The sequence below is a fragment of the Octopus sinensis genome, linkage group LG4, assembly GCF_006345805.1.
Source record: "Octopus sinensis linkage group LG4, ASM634580v1, whole genome shotgun sequence".
Classification (NCBI taxonomy): Eukaryota; Metazoa; Mollusca; class Cephalopoda; order Octopoda; family Octopodidae; genus Octopus; species Octopus sinensis.
Window position 1 is genome coordinate 152,192,082 of NC_043000.1, and position 18,245 is coordinate 152,210,326.

An 18,245-nucleotide genomic window follows, 5' to 3' on the forward strand; every position below is an offset into this window, starting at 1 on the left:
ATTAATACTGTTTCCATTGCTAATGATTAATTTTGAATTTCTAACTGCATTGTTATAAAGTTAGGTTTCAAATATTGTGTTTTCATCAGTTATGATCTTAAAAGGTTTAAATTGACATCCTTATGTTGACAATTTCAGATTGTGGAGGCAGTTATACAGGTGTAAATGGATCCTTCAGTTACCCCACTGTGGAAGGTGAAACCTATCCCCATTCAATTGTTTGTGAATGGATTATACATGTACCCTTTAACAAGGTATGACAAATTGATTAATAATGCAACTGAACTTTAATACTATTGTATAACTATTTCTCATTAGTATCACATATTAGATCTGTGGTTCTTGAATGATGTACTGCAGTACACTTGTTTGCTACAAGAGGTATACTAGTGCATCTCAGATAATAAAAAGTATAATTTAAAGCAGTAGAAAATCCTTAGTAATATTTAAGCATCTTGAAAATCATGTTATTCATAATTATGATTAACATTTAGGGCACCAGCTGAGTATGGCACATGTTTAGAGGAGATATGATACATTGATGCGTTTTTGTATGAGTAGTACTTGAGTTTTTGTCTCTTGAAAGAGGCAAAGCTGAGGATGTTCCATGAGAATGATGCTGAGCTTTCCATTGAAGTGTTCAGCCATCCATACCCTCCTCAACTGAGTCAACATTGTAAAATTATAGGTGTTGAACAAACATTTATTTTCTTCTGATGTGCAATTTAAATTATCATCTTATGCTCTGTATACATGCAGATTGAAAGAATATTGGTTCTAAGGAAATGAAATGTAAAGTTTCTATATGTTTTTCAAAAACAATCCAACTGAAAATTTTAAAATTGTTTCAAGGATTCTATCCATTTCAAGAATTTCACTGCTGCATCCAGAACTATAAACGTTGGAAGAGTTATCCAATAGTAAAATATATGTCCAGATTGTAGAATTGCTGAGCTTTATCTTTATATATAAAAGTGAGGTTGTGTGCTGTCTGTCTCCTATGATTTAGATTCCTAACTACTCCCACATTTTGCGGTGCAGTTTAACCAAAAGCGGGTATCTTATAGTCGTGATTCATATCGAGCCCTTCTGGGTATTAGTGCACATCTACGATGAGTCTACGATTTAAAAAAAAATTTACCATTAATTTTTCCCATTTTTAATGCATTTTTGGCATATATAAAGGAAGTAACTCTCTAAAAATTTATTATTAAATCTCAGAACGTAAAAAGCTACAGTAACACCCACCCCTTTGTGGTTAGCCATATTGAGATGGCTATTATACTTTACATCTCTAAAAATGCTTATATAGTTATTTCCCCTTACAAACCCGAGCAACGCCGGGCGATACTGCTAGTTAATAATAATGCGTTAACTAATCAAACCTTTTCTTTTAGCTCTGAGTAACAGATATCCCAAAAGTAAAGCAGCATAGAACATTTGAAACCGTCCTTATTTATGTAAGACTTTTGTTGAAGGTAATGTTAGTAGAATGCTTTGCCAACTGTGTCACTCAGTTTTGAAATGTCTATTTTCAGGTGGTACACCTTAATTTTACAGCATTAGACACAGAATGTCGTTATGATTATGTGGAAATACATGACGGAAGAAATAATTTATCCCCTTCTCTAGGCCAGTTCTGCAATTTGAATTCACTTCAAAACAGGTCACTCATTAGTACAACAGATAGGATGTTTATAAGATTTCGATCTGATCACAATATTGCCAAAACAGGCTTTCGATTAAATTGGAGTGCTCAACTACCAGGTAAGAAATTTAGCATCAAAAGTAATTCAAAGTATAAGCTTTTATTTGACCCCCCACCAAAAACAGTAATTATAAAAGAACAGTCTTGTAGACTCCACATACACTGACTGCTTGTCATAGCATGATGTCCAGATCATTAGTTGCTGTTTATACCTTAATCAGTGTTGATAGAGAAGAATTATAATTAAAAATGTTCCTGCTATTATCATCCTGTTTTCTTTTTCTTTCAAGTATAGTTTATCTCTCAAGTTGTTAGGCTGTGATTTAAAAAAGATTTGGCTGCTATTTCTAGGAGATCAAATGCAAACAATCAGGCTCTGATTGTCTACACAAATCAATAAGTTTTCTTTATGGCTTTGTGTCAGTCAATAATTTAAGCTAGTGTACATTATTGTTGTGTTACAATGACTGTATAAGTAAAATTTTGTTAGAGTTTGTTTCTAAGCATCACCTTCACCATAATTTTATGTCAATTCTCCATGCAGACATGATGGACAGGTCTTCATGGTCTTAACCAGTTCTACTCAGCAATTAGTGTCTACCTCAACTGTTGTTGTTGTTGTTGTTGTTGCTGTTGTTGTTAAGCAACAAGACGGGTAAGGGTAATTAGGTGATAGTCTAGGGCTTAGGGACGGGAGACCCCAGACTTTGAAAAAGAAAAAACTTTGGTCGTTTTGTTGTAGTCAAGGGCTCTTCATTGACGCCTGACACCACTGGAAGGTGGCCCTTGAAGTTGCTGGAAATGGATATCTCCAGGTCCGAATTCTTGAACGGCCACCTCAACTGTTGGGAGGACCAGGCTCAGAGGTATGTTTCATTTTGGCCTGTTTTCTATAGCTGGGCCAAAAATGAAGTATACTCTCTTTTACTCTTTTACTTGTTTCAGTCATTTGACTGCGGCCATGCTGGAGCACCGCCTTTAGTCGAGCAAATCGACCCTGGGACTTATTCTTTTGTAAGCCCAGTACTTATTCTATCGGTCTCTTTTTTGCCGAACCGCTAAGTAACGGGGACATAAACATACCAGCATCGGTTGTCAAGCAATGCTAGGGGGACAAAAACAGACACACAAACACACACACGCATATATATATATACATATATACGACGGGCTTCTTTCAGTTTCCGTCTACCAAATCCACTTGCAAGGCTTTGGTCAGCCCGAGGCTATAGTAGAAGACACTTGCCCAAGGTGCCACACAGTGGGACTGAACCCGGAACCATGTGGTTGGTTAGCAAGCTACTTACCACACAGCCACTCCTGCACCATAACAAAAGTATATGTATGTATCTGATGTCTATTTGCATATGCACACACACGCACATGCATGCACACTTGCATGGCAAGCAGGTAGAGGAACAAAACCTGCTCTTCTGGGTAAGCATGACAGAAAGAATGTTAACAAGGGCAGTATTGAAGACTGGGATGCTCTTGCTGCAATTCATCCAATGCACCTTTCCTGTCTCTCCTTCACTCTCTGTCTCATCTCCTCTCCCTCCCAGCCTGGGATGCTTTTGTCCTCTGCTCCCACTCCACCTCTGTTGGTTCCCCTTCCCTCCATCCTCTTCATATCTTGTTGCTCTAATTCTGTATTCCTCTTCTATTCTCTCCTTTCTCTAAGTTGCCCTTCACCCTTGCACCACCCGACCGTGTCTGTTGCCAGCGCCGCCCTGACTGGCCCCTGTGCCGGTGGCACGTAAAAAGCACCATCTGTCCGTGGCCGTTTGCCAGCCCCATCTGGCACCTGTGCGGGTGGCACGTAAAAAGCACCCACTACACTCACGGAGTGGTTGGCGTTAGGAAGGGCATCCAGCCGTAGAAACACTGCCAGATCAAACTGGAGCCTGGTGCAGCCCCCAGGCTTCCCAGACCCCAGTTGAACCGTCCAACCCATGCTAGCATGGAAAGCGGACGCTAAATGATGATGATGATGATGATGATGATGATGAATCCACTGCTTTCCTTTTCCTTTTTCTCTCGGTGTCTGCCCCCACAGCCTCCCCCACTTGGGATACTTTCTCCTCATTTACACTATACTTGCCCTTACTACTATGATATCCTCCAACCTCTCTTTCCATCCCTGCTCACTCACTGCTCCTCCCTGCTCTCCATCTTGTTTTCTTTCATTGACCTCTCTCCACAACTTCTCTGCCATCTCAACGCTTTCTCATCCCTCTGTCTCTGACCTACCCTACCATGACCCCCAACACCTTAATTTTCTTCAATTTCTCTCTCTCCAGAACCTTACCCAAACTCTCTCCTCCATGTTTCCTTTCTCTCATGCTCTCCATTCATATTTGCCCTTATAATGGGAGTTAGTCCTGGAATCTCTTACCCAATCCACCTTATTTCCTTTAGCATTGTCCTCCCTTTCTCACTAATCCCTGGCATTATCCCCTTCCCTCTCCTCTTCCCTATCCAATCTCCTTCCCCCAATAGTCTACCTTGCTACTCTCCTTACTACACCCTCTCACAACTGTCAATGTTTCTCTCTTCATATTGTACCCTCTTTTATCACCCTACCTAAAATCATGCACTCTCTCTGTTCTTTATTTCATTACATTTGCCATAAAGGCATAATACAGATGGAAGCTCTCTGTTCTTTTTCACTTACAGGAGTCCCTCTAGGCTCTTAGTCTCTTTTTTTTACTCTTTTTACTTGTTTCAGTCATTTGACTGCGGCCATGCTGGAGCACCGCCTTTAGTCGAGCAAATCGACCCCGGGACTTATTCTTTGTAAGCCCAGTACTTATTCTATCGGTCTCTTTTGCCGAACCGCTAAGTTACGGGGACGTAAACACACCAGCATCGGTTGTCAAGCAATGCTAAGGGAACAAACACAGACACACAAACATATTCACACACACTTATATATATATACATATATACGACAGGCTTCTTTCAGTTTCCATCTACCAAATCCACTCACAAGGCATTGGTCGGCCTGAGGCTATAGCAGAAGACACTTGCCCAAGATGCCATGCAGTGGGACTGAACCCGGAACCATGTGGTTGGTTAGCAAGCTACTTACCACACAGCCACTCCTGCGCCTATAGTATTGTAAATTGCAAGACAACCTCGGTAGTGCTGGTGCAACAAAAAATACCCATTATACTCTGTGAAGGGATTGGTGTTAAGAAGGGCATCCAGCTGTAGAAACCACGACAAAATAGATATGGGAACATAACATGGTCTTAAGATTTGTTGGATCCTATCAAACAGTCCAATTAATGCCAGCATGGAAAACAGATGTTAAATGCTGATGATGATCTCTCTCTCTCTCACTCACTCACTCCTCACTCACTCACTCCTCACTTACTCACTCACTCACTCACTCACTCACTCACTCCTCACTCCTCACTCCTCACTCACTCACTCACTCCTCACTCACTCACTCACTCACTCACTCACTCACTCACTCCTCACTCACTCACTCACTCACTCCTCACTCCTCACTCACTCACTCCTCACTCCTCACTCACTCACTCCTTACTCACTCACTCACTCCTCACTCACTCACTCACTCCTCACTCACTCACTCCTTACTCACTCACTCACTCACTCACTCCTCACTCCTCACTCACTCACTCTTCACTCACTCACTCACTCACTCCTCACTCACTCACTCACTCACTCACTCACTCCTCACTCCTCACTCACTCACTCACTCACTCACTCCTCACTCACTCACTCACTCCTACTCACTCACTCACTCACTCCTCACTCCTCACTCACTCACTCTTCACTCACTCACTCACTTCTCACTCACTCACTCACTCACTCACTCACTCCTCACTCACTCACTCACTCCTCACTCACTCACTCACTCCTCACTTACTCACTCACTCACTCACTCACTCACTCACTCACTCCTCACACTCCTCACTCACTCACTCACTCACTCCTCACTCACTCACTCACTCACTCACTCACTCACTCACTCCTCACTCACTCACTCACTCACTCACTCACTCCTCACTCACTCACTCACTCCTCACTCACTCACTCACTCCTCACTCACTCACTCACTCCTCACACACTCCTCACTCACTCCTCACTCACTCACTCACTCACTCCTCACTCACTCACTCACTCACTCACTCACTCACTCACTCACTCCTCACTCACTCACTCACTCACTCCTCACTCACACTCACTCACTCACTCACTCACTCCTCACTCACTCACTCACTCCTCACTCACTCACTCACTCCTCACTCCTCACTCACTCACTCCTTACTCACTCACTCACTCCTCACTCACTCACTCACTCCTCACACGCTCCTCACTCACTCCTCACTCACTCACTCACTCCTCACTCACTCACTCACTCACTCACTCACCACTCACTCACTCACTCACTCACTCACTCACTCCTCACTCACTCCTCACTCACTCACTCCTCACTCACTCACTCACTCACTCACTCACTCCTCACTCACTCAATCACTCACTCCTCACTCACTCACTCACTCCTCACTCACTCACTCACTCCTCACTCACTCACTCACTCCTCACTCACTCACTCACTCACTCACTCACTCACTCACCTCACTCACTCCTCACTCCTCACTCACTCACTCCTCACTCACTCACTCACTCACACCTCCTCACTCACTCCTCACTCACTCACTCACTCACTCACTCCTCACTCACTCACTCACTCACTCACTCACTCACTCACTCCTCACTCACTCACTCACTCACTCCTCACTCACTCACTCACTCCTCACTCCTCACTCACCCACTCACTCACTCCTCACTCACTCAATCACTCACTCCTCACTCACTCACTCCTCACTCACTCACTCACTCCTCACTCCTCACTCACTCACTCACTCATTCACTCACTCCTCACTCACTCACTCACTCACTCACTCACTCACTCCTCACTCACTCACTCACTCACACTTTTCCCTTCCTGACCATGTGGTTTTGGGTTCAGTCCCACTGTACTGCAGTCCTGGGTTGACAAAATCCTTGTGAGTGGATTTGGTAGATAAAAACTGAAGAAGCCCATCATGTGTGTGTGTTTACATTTGTGCTGAGCTATGGGAAATGATGTTACTGTCATTTCCTCTGTCTATAGGTTGTCCACTAGCATCTCTTTTACTTGTTTCAGTCATTTGACTGCGGCCATGCTGGAGCACCGCCTTTTAGTCGAGCAAATCGACCCCGGGACTTATTCTTTGTAAGCCCAGTACTTATTCTATTGGTCTCTTTTGCCGAACTGCTAAGTGACAGGGACGTAAACACACCAGCATCGGTTGTCAAGCAATGCTAGGGGGACAAACACAGACACACAAACACAAACACACACACATATATATATATAGATATATACGACAGGCTTCTTTCAGTTTCCGTCTACCAAATCCACTCACAAGGCATTGGTCGGCCCGGGGCTATAGCAGAAGACACTTGCCCAAGATGCCACGCAGTGGGACTGAACCCGCAACCATGTGGTAGGTTAGCAAGCTACTTACCACACAGCCACTCCTGCGCCTATACACTCAGTATAAAAAGTGTGCTGTGTATAATCATTATAGCCATTCATTGGAAGATCAGGTTTCACTTTGTAGTTACAACATCTCTCTCTCTCTCTCTCTCTCTCTCCTTTTCCCTTTTTCCCTCTCATTTTCTTACATCTTGAATTAGATATATTCTGGGTATAGCAAATAAATTATCTAATTTACACAAAAATGAAAATAACACTGACATCTCATTTTACCAAAATTACATAAAAATATCTTGAAATACTAAAGAATAAATTTATTCAATAAAATCGCTATTGGCTTCAACTATGGCCTCCAGACGATTTCGGAATCTCCTGCAACTCTTCTGGACAGTCTCCTTGTTTAAGTTGGTGAATGCTGCCATAATCCTTGCTTTCAGTTCGTCTTTGGTGTTACATGGAGTTTTGTTGGTCTCTCACTCAACTGTGGCCAACACATAATAATCGAGGGGGTTGCAGTCTGGAGGTGTTACGTGGCCAGATGTTAGGGGTGATGTGGTTGCAGAAATTTTCTGACAGTCATAACTGGGTTCTGCTCCTTGTGTGACATAGCACAGTCCTTTTGCCAGACATAGGGTCTTCCAGCAGCCGTTCTCTTGACCTAGGGCAGCACTACCTCCTCTAGGCACTTGATATAGGTCTCCATGTTGAGTCTGAGGCCGTGTGGGAAGATGAATGGAGGCATAACATTGCCATCACTCCAAACAACATGTTGTTGACTGGATGTTTAATTTTTATCACTCTTGGTCCATGTTTTGGGGACAATGGCAAGCCAACGTTTGTTCTGAGTGTTCATGTGATACTGGCAGAAATTTTTCTTGTCTAAGAAAAACCAAAGCATGTTCGGTTGGAGGGGATTCTTGAGTTTGTTCAAAAGCTTTGTAGCATAGTCCTTCTTCTTGCCCTTGATGGCTTGGGATAAAAATTGGCCCTTTCTCATCTTGCATAAGGAATATCAAATGTTTCATGCATTACCTGCCTGATAAGAAACTCAGACACTCCCATGTGCCTGGTGATGGACCTGATTGACTTGGAGGGATCATTGTCAATCATGGCTCTGGATTCTACCAACAAATTCAGTTCTTTTCCTATCAGAATGATCAGAGTGAATTTTCCGAGCTGCTGTACCTTTGTAATCACCATTAGACTCATCCAACTCTTTCCAAATTTTCTGCACTGTCCTAAGATAGACATCCAAAATACTTTGAAATGTTTGTATTGGAAATTCTGGTGTGAATGCCAAGCAGTGCAGCATGTTGTTTCGAAATTCCTGGCAAAGTGAATTACGTCATGGTGCTGTTTTTCTCACAGACAGTGCCCAACTGACCCTACTATTCTGTGTAGTCAACAAAATCAAAAACAAACAACACACATGTGTGAATATAAAAATATAAAATAGTGACAATTTACCCATCGCACCCTGTAAACATATACAGGTTTGGGATTGTTTTTTTTTTTTTGTCTTAAACTGTTGAATTTTTCTTGAGTGATGATTTAAATAATTCTACCTCTATTTTCAAATGGTAGTTTGTGGTGAAACAATTCGTGGTAAAACCCATGGAGTAATTAGAAGTCCTGGATATCCTCACAACTACCCTCATAACCGTGATTGCGTGTGGACAATTGAAGTAGAACCTAATAAGGATATTTACATACATTTTGGAGAGGTTTCACTTGAAGATGGTGTGTTTTGTTATGATTATCTTGAGGTAAGGCTTCATTTGAAATCTTTTCTAAAGAGGATCATCATCATCATCATCATCATCATCATCGTTTAACGTCAGCTTTCCATGCTAGCATGGGTTGGACGGTTCAACTGGGGTCTGGGAAGCCAGAAGGCTGCACCAGGCCCAGTCAGATCTGGCAGTGTTTCTACAGCTGGATGCCCTTCTTAATGCCAACCACTCCGTGAGTGTAGTGGGTGCTTTTTATATGCCACCAACACAGGTGCCAGACGAGGCTGGCGAACGGCCACGCTCAGATGGTGCTTTTTACGTGCCACCGGCACGGAGGCCAAGCGAGGCTGGCATGGCCACGATCGGATGGTGTTTGTTACATGCCACCAGCACGGAGGCCAGTCGATGCGGTACTGGCTATGGCCATGTTCAGTAAAAGCATTAAAGGCATAAATTCTTGGTTATTTTGAGCAAGCGTCCTATCTAGTTTTTTCAGGTGCTACATTATACCTGTTTTTTTGCCTTTTGATGAGAGTGTGTATTTTGAAGGAGATCTGACTGCAGTTTCTAGCTTGTTAAATGACCATGAAAAGGCTGTCTTGTTTAATTTTGTCTCATGTTTTGAGTTCAAATGTGTTTAAGAATTCCACTTCACTTTCAGCTCTCCAAGATTGACAAAAAGTTATACCTCCTTCCCTACACAACTTGGTCATTGTATCTGCTCCAAAGAAAATCAGATTATTTCATTATTGTAACATTTAATGAAATTGTAGATGAGTTAAAAACGAATTGGAAAACTAACCATAGTTTGTATTGGGTTGTCTGGAAAGTTCATGTCGATTTTTAAAGGAAAGAAAAAGGTCAATACCCAAGCTTTACCAGGTGCTCATGAACGATGGATTTTGATAGGTTGAGGCTTTCTGCCAATTCTCGGGTTGTGCAATGTGGGTTATTCTCAATTAATGACTTGATTTGGTCATCATCTGTAGTGGATGGTCTGCCTGATTGCTCTTTATCAAAAAGGCTACAATCTCCAGCTCGGAACCTTGTGAACCACTTCCGTACAGTTCGGATAAAGAAACATCACCGTAAACTGAGCATATTTCTTTGGTTGCTTGTGAGGCATTTTTCCCTTTATGGAAAAAGAAAAGCATCAAGTGCCGAAAATGAACTTTCTTATCTTCCATTTTAAAGGGTTACAGAATTAACACAGGTTATAGGAACATAAACCTTCTTCCACGAAAAGATAGCTTGAACTGTACTCTAAATGAAGGTGTCGTCAAATCCTATTTTATGGACTCAAACATGTTCTAAAATAAGTCGAAAGGTAAGCTACTATAAATCGGCACGATCTTTCCTGACAACCCAATACTATGTCATTGCCAATGTACCATACACTTCCAGTTATCAAGTTTACCTCGTTCTGTGAAGGTAATACTGGATGGTATAAATCATTATTCTAGGATAGACTAATATTTGTCACCACTACTGTTTTCTTTGATTTTAAAATTTCAAACAAATTCTTTGATTTAAAAATTTCAAACATAAATGACTCTATACTTGTCATTAGACTCAGGGTTAAATAAATCCAAAATTTTTCTAGATTTTGATTATCATATGACAATATGTATTGCTTTGTTGACTTTTTTTTTTACCTTTGGGATTTCTAGATTAGGAATGGTCTAACAGCTGATGCTGCATTATTGAGAAAAATTTGTCACTCTGGTTCACCAAAACCACTGAGATCTACTGAGCCATATCTCTATATTAGATTTCATACGGATTCAAGCTACAGTGCTAAAGGATTTCATATATCGTTTTCTTCTATGGAAGGTAAATAAGATTCTTTGTTTAAAAAAAAATTATCTATTGTTTATAAATTGCAGATGTAAAAGCACGTAAATTTTTGAGATTTTTGTTTAACAACCATTGAGTGGAAGTGGCCAAGAAGATGAGGTCTCAGTATCTCAGTTGGGTTCTTTTATTTAAAAAATTTTTTTCACTTGTTTGTCATTTGACTGTGGTCATGCTGGAGCACTGCTTTGAAGGGTTTTAGTTGAACAAATTGACCCCAGGACTTATTTTTTAATCCTAGTACTTATTCTATTGGTGTCTTTTGTCGAACCGCTAAGTTACAAGGACATAAACACACCAACACTGGTGTGTTTTTTCTCCACACAGTATAATTTTGGTCTTGTAGTTGTTATGTTGGCAGCGTTCACATCTGTAGAATATCTTTCCAGATGACAAGTCCTTGTTCTTAATGTAGATGCAGCCATTACAGAAGAACTCCAACCCTCCACGTTGAGTTTTAACAAAATGCATGGCTACTAACAATTGTATATAAATTAAGATGAAAAATGTTTCACAAGCTTCACTGTTAATAGAGTTGCTGAGCCTTTCGACACCTGGTGGTCCTTTACTTCAGCAAACTGAGAAAAAATGCAATTTGTGTGTACAAGAAGATTCGTCCAAATCTATTTATATAAAACTAAACGTGTGTGTCTGTGTGTTTAACTTCCCGGCACATCTCCTCCTAGCCAACAAATCGTAGAACCACCAAAAATGGGTCACTTAAAGTTTAGGCGAATGAAAATTGAACTGCGCCATTTCTGTTACGAAATTCATCTCGCAAGTACAAAAATCGATAATGTGTTTGTTTAGGCCTTATCCCATGCATTGAATAGTGAACTTTACTCAGTCAGCTGTTTGACGTGAACTGTGTTGAGCCGGGCAGTACTGCTAGTGACAGATAAAGATAAAGTGAAAGTATCTGTCGGGCAGATATCTATCAGGCAGTTGTCTGTCAGGTAGTTGTCCATCGGTAATTATCTGTTGAGCAATTGCTTATCATGCAGTTGACCTAGAACCCATGAACAACACACATTTAACCCTCTCAAAGATAATAATTTTTTGATTTATGTTTCATTTAGACCTTCAAGGCTGTGGAGGCATGCGGGCACAAAAAGAAGGTGTGATTACATCAACAAACTTCCCTAACTCCTACGGAAGCAATGAAGATTGTGTGTGGATAATCCAGCCACAGCATACTGTGATATTTTCCTTTGATGTTCTTGATCTTCCTGGTGAAAGTCCATGTTTATCAGATTATGTGGAGGTTTGTAATTTAACACCCATTACTAATTTGAGCAGCAAATATTTTGGGCAATTATATTTTTTTCTCTTTTCTTCCTTCACATCTATATAAGCAGCATCAGTGCCACCACATCCATCACATTCATCCTTACCATTATGATTATTATCAACATCATCATCGTTTAACGTCCGTTTTCCATGCTAGCATGGGTTGGACGGTTCAACTGGGGTCTGGGAAGCCAGGAAGCTGCACCAGGCCCAGTCTGATCTGGCAGTGTTTCTACAGCTGGATGCCCTTCCTAACGCCAACCACTCTGAGAGTGTAGTGGGTGCTTTTTACGTGTCACCGGTACAGGTGCCAGACGAGGCTGGCAAACGGCCACGATCGGATGGTGCTTTTTACGTGCCACCAGCACGGGGGCCAGACGAGGCTGGCAAACGGCCACGATCGGATGGTGCTTTTTACGTGTCACCGGTACAGGTGCCAGACGAGGCTGGCAAACGGCCATGATCGGATGGTGCTTTTTATGTGCCACCTGCACAGGTGCCAGACGAGGCTGGCAAACGGCCACGATCGGATGGTGCTTTTTACGTGCCACCGGCATGGGGGCCAGACAAGGCTGGCAAACGGCCACGATCGGATGGTGCTTTTTACATGCCACTGGCACGGGGGTCAGACGAGGCTGGCAACATTGTCTCATTATCCTCACTGTCATCTTTGTAGTCATTGTTTTCTTCATTATCACTTTCATCATCATTGTCAGTGTTATTTTCATCTGCCCCATCATCTTCTAATCATTCTTTATTATTATCTTCAATGTAACATTTATATAAAACTCAACTTGTGTGTCTGTGTGTGTGTGTCTGTGTGTTTAACTTCCCGGCACATCTCCTCCTAGCCAACAAATCGTAGAACCACTAAAATTGGGTCACTTAAAGTTTAGGTGAATGAAAATTGAACTGCGCTATTTCTGTTCCGAAATTCATCTTGCAAGTATAAAAATTGATAATGCAGTACCATCATGTTATTGCCATCATAAACAGCATTGTTATCATTCCCATTTTTGTAATCATTGCTATTGTGATTATTGAAATCAAGATAATGATTATCTTTTGAACAATTCTGACAGAGGACATTGCTTTTAACATTAGAATTCACCATTCTCTTAATACATGAAGTTACTCTGTTTTGCAAACTTTAACCCCTTAGTGTTTAAACCGGCCATATCCAGCCCAAATGATCTACCTGTTTTCTGTTAAAACTGCCCAGATTTGGTATCTCACACCAACCTATAATGTCAATCTAAAAACAGGTGATAACATCATCAAAATCTTAAAGCTACGAAATAATGCATGATTAGCTTAAAACAATATGGATGAATAAATAATATATTTGACAGAATAATCTGAATGCTAAAGGGTTAATGTATTTTTGCCAATGTAGAACACCAATAGTTTCTTTGAACTTTTATATTTCCGTTCTAAAACTCGGCATAATTTTTCCAGGTAGAAGGAAGCTATAAAGGTAGCATGAAAGAGGTTGGTACAATTGCATCAGTTAGTGTTGTAGAGATGAAGAAGATAACAATATTAAGAAAGTCAGAGCAGAATGACAATGATGAGATGAAAAGGATGGTGATAGTCCTGAAAATTGAAAATGCTGCTAATTCACGTTAATTAACTTTTGTCGGTGTCAGCTATATTATTTACAACATGTAAAAGCAGTTCTTATTGACAGTTGATGCATATTCCCACTGCATGTGTGCATGTGTTGGTGCAAATTCACAATCATGAAGACACTCATGCACAGATATGTAAATACATTCATGTATAGGCATTATAGTGTGCAAATAGTTATTGTTACATTATTTACATTCGACGGATATTTGTCCCCATCTTGTTTGTTGCTAACACAATGTTGCGGCTGATATACCCTCCAGCTTTCATCAGGTGTCTTGGGGAAATTTCGAACCTAGGTTCTCATTCCTAAGGTACTTTTAAATGTTATTATTAATATTATTATTATTATTATTATTATTATTATTATTATTCGGGTCACTGCTTGGAATTGAACTCGAAATCTTGGGGTTAGTAGCCCACACTCTTAACCACTATGCCATATGCCCGTGGTTATTGTTAGTTATGATATAAGTGGATCCAACTCAATAATTAAAAAATACACAAAGAACTGAAAATGTATTGCATCATATAAATTATTATTGACTAAAAGGAAATACTTAGAGATAAAATATATATAGAACATCTTCTTGTAGAAAAATTATGTTAAAATCAATTGCTACAACTTCAAATATATTTTGTTCTTTGGTTTCAAGTTGAATTTATTTAACTACTAGCAGTATCACTCAGCGTTGCTCGGGTTTGTTTCAACCCTTTAGAATTAAAACTTTTGCATTATGTAGCTTGTTATTCTCTTTAAGTGAACATTTTTCTGGTTGAAATACACTGAAAAATGGTGACACAGCAGTAAAAAAATCGTAAAAAAGCACCTTTTTGATGTAAATAATTTTTGGTGTTAACATGGTCCAATTTGAATTTTTATTTCTATGGATGGAAGAGCAAGCCTTCTTCTATCATTTTCTCAATTTTGGTCAACTTGTGCCGCAGGGTCTTGGAGGAAATAGTGTTAGTTGAAGGCTACCAAACCTGCCATACGCAGACAACTTCAGCTTTATATATATAGAGAGATTTGAATTAGAATCAATTTCTGTAGGTTGGAGAATTGTTAGCTTCAGATCAGCCTTAATGAAATAGACTTATGATTCCTCTTATGAAATTCCATCTTTATCTCAGATATGGTATGCCTAGGACATAGTGTGTCCTTCCCTTCTTTTAAGACAGATCAGTGTGGTTTGCGGAAGATTTCATTGATTTTTTTAAAGCAACTTGAGCAACCGCTTAGTGGTTTCATTGTTAGTTTCAGCCTGGAGAGTTGGTAAAAGTAGCAGCTTGAAATTATGTAGTCTCTTAGTGTGTTTTTGGTTCTCATTCTACCAAGATTGACTTCATGTTCCACTTCCCACTGGAGTGGAAGTCAGTCAGTAACATAAGAGCGAACATTTTACTGGGGTCAGCTGGAGTGATTATATTACCTCCTCACTTCAATATTTGACCTTGTTTCAAAATAAATCATTATTAGTTACGCCAGCCTAGCCTGGTCCCGTGCCGGTGGCATGTAAAAAGCACCATCTGATCGTGGCCGTTGCCAGCCTTGCCTGGCCCCTGTGCCGGTGGCACGTAAAAAGCACCATCCGTCCATGGCCGTTTGCCAGCTCCGTCTGGCACCTGTGCGGGTGGCACGTAAAAAGCACCCACAACACTCACGGAGTGGCTGGCGTTAGGAAGGGCATCCAGCCATAGAAACACTGCCAGATCAGACTGGGCCAGATGCAGCCTTCTGGCTTCACAGACCCCAGTTGAACCGTCCAACCCATGCTAGCATGGAAAACGGACGCTAAACGATGATGATGATGATGATGATGATGATCTACTGGACATACTTGCAGTATGTAGTTACATTCAGAATTCAATTCCTACTAGTCTAAATTTTTGTCTTTTATTCATTTAGGGTTGATTGAATAAGTATTCATAATATTTTAGGTGTATATTCAATTGATTATACTCCAGTTTTATAAATTTGTAGCATTGTTATGAAAGTAAGAAATCAAATTTAGTTCATCATCATCATCATCATCGTTTAACGTCCGTTCTCCATGCTAGCATGGGTTGGACGGTTCGACCGGGGATCTGGGAAGCCAGAAGGCTGCACCAGGCTCCAGTCTGATCTGGCAGTGTTTCTATGGCTGGATGCCCTTCCTAACGCCAACCACTCCGTGAGTGTAGTGGGTGCTTTTTACGTGCCACCTGCACAAGTGCCAGGCAAGGCTGGCAATGGCCACGGTCGGATTGGTGCATTTTACATGCCACCGGCACGGAAGCCAGTTGAGGCAGCACTGGCATCAACCACGATTCGGATGGTGCTTTTTACAAGCCACCAGCATGGAAGCCGGTCGAGGCGGCACTGGCATCGGCCACGATTCGGATGGTGCTTTTTACATGCCACCGGCACGGAAGCCAGAACTGAAAAAAAAAAAAAATGGAAAATTAATAGAGCATCAAACTAAATCCTTGACTAGATTCAGTTCTGAATGTCAGTCTTATGAGTTTTAATTCTTCTCAAACTGCATTTTTCTTTGAACAGATAATATAAGCCCTAAAATATACTGTGGTCAGTTCAATTGATTATATCTCTACAGCAGCAACTTGCTTTATGCTTAGTCAAATCAGTTAGTTTCATCATCAATTTTAATCAATACTCTTTTACTCTTGTTTCAGTCATTTTGACTGTGGCCATGCTGGAGCACCGCCTTTAGTCGAGCAAATCGACCCCGGGACTTATTCTTTGTAAGCCCAGTACTTATTCTATCGGTCTCTTTTGCCGAACCACTAAGTGACGGGGATGTAAACACACCAGCATCGGTTGTCAAGCAATGCTAGGGGGACAAACACAGATACACAAACACACACATACATATACATATATATACATATATACGACAGGCTTCTTTCAGTTTTCGTCTACCAAATCCACTCACAAGGCATTGGTCGGCCCGGGGCTATAGCAGAAGACACTTGCCCAAGATGCCACGCAGTGGGACTGAACCCGGAACCATGTGGCTGGTTAGCAAGCTACTTACCACACAGCCACTCCTGCGCCTTGTTTTGCAAATTAAATTTTCTATGAATCCAGTATTTTAGCAGTTCTTTATCAATGATTTTGTAACAGGTTCTTTATTTTATCCACTCTTGAATGATGAAAGTCCTATTGAAGTTCCTTTAAGTTTCATCCTTTCAGGTCCATAAAATACATACCAGTAAATTATTAAGGTCAATAACAGTGATTGTTACTGCTCATGAAAGGTTTGACCTTGTACTCAAATAAGAAGTCAATAATTTTGTATAGAAATAGTTAACATTTTATGATGCATGTTGTCATTTGTAATGTAAATTCTGAGTTTCAAAACAATTTGACTTTCTATCAAATTGTTTCTGTCAAGTTTTCATTTCTATGAAAATTTTTAATCAACCAAAAATCATGTTTTTATTCTGTTTTTCAGGTTCGCGATGGTTCATTACCAGTCTCTCCTTTGATTGGTCGCTATTGCGGACAAACCAAACCATCAGAAATTTTCTCAAACCAGAATAGTATTTGGGTACATTTTAAATCTAACGTTTCTGATACCCACATGGGTTTCAGAGCCCGGTGGAAAGTTGGTGAGTTTTATAACTTTTCATTTGTGAGATTTGGATTTTGGTTCATTATAAAACTATGTATATATTTTAGTTTGAAGCCATGCCAGTTCTCCCAGACTTGTGAGATCAATGCAATTGATGTTCATCTTGAATTTCTATTGGTTGATACCCGAAGTCAGGTTTTCTGAGGTTAAAATAATAACCAGTTAATAAATGTAAATTACTATGGCCAGTCCAATCACTGAAATCAGTAATTAGAATAAAAGAATGTGTGGTTACCATGAAAGTAAAAATTGTGAAATCTAGTTTTTAGTTGAGTGTTATTTCTTTGGTATGAGTAATGACGATGACTTGGTAAACTTGAAGGAAACTTAGGATCCAATGTCCTTATTGGATTGTTATTGTTCAGCTATGTGTCATCCAAGAGCAAGAAAATCTTCAATCAAAGCTATTCCTACTCTGATCATCCCATCATTTTGTGTGTGTACATTGGTCAATGTTTCCTTCGATTTTTTTTTTAAGGAAGATTTGGTTGTTGTTTCTAGCAGATTGAACAACCACGTAGGGGCTCCTTGTTGGCTGAATTGTTTTACGGATTATGTTTTCAAGATATTTGTTCATAGACGTAGCACATGACTGGTATGAAGTATTTAGATTTAAGGCAGTGAATTGTCCAGTATCCTAATATGTCTTGCAAACAACTTGCACATGCAAATGCACCAGTCAAAAACTCTGCATACCAGAAGCCAGCAAGTGTATGGGGTCATCAGGAGAGAATGCACACTGTTTTGGGGCCTACATCTTGATGGCATCAATGTGCACCGCCCCCCCCCCTCACTGATATGAGGCCCCGCTTGCTAGATCAGCTGATTATCAAATAAAGCTCAATATTTTTCTAGCCATTGCTCATCGTCTCTTT

The 18,245-nt window shown here is 40.6% G+C and overlaps 1 protein-coding gene across 1 annotated transcript in view; it reads left to right on the plus strand.

Moving 5' to 3' along the window:
* Positions 1-18,245, plus strand: part of LOC115210606 (cubilin-like) — a 267,655-nt gene that overhangs the window by 62,705 nt on the left and 186,705 nt on the right. Inside the window, exons 16-21 of the mRNA XM_036502575.1 lie at positions 139-254; positions 1,539-1,767; positions 8,811-8,992; positions 10,630-10,792; positions 11,893-12,077; positions 17,191-17,347. Of these exons, the coding sequence (XP_036358468.1) occupies positions 139-254; positions 1,539-1,767; positions 8,811-8,992; positions 10,630-10,792; positions 11,893-12,077; positions 17,191-17,347 (1,032 nt within the window). The remainder of the gene's footprint in view (positions 1-138; positions 255-1,538; positions 1,768-8,810; positions 8,993-10,629; positions 10,793-11,892; positions 12,078-17,190; positions 17,348-18,245) is intronic.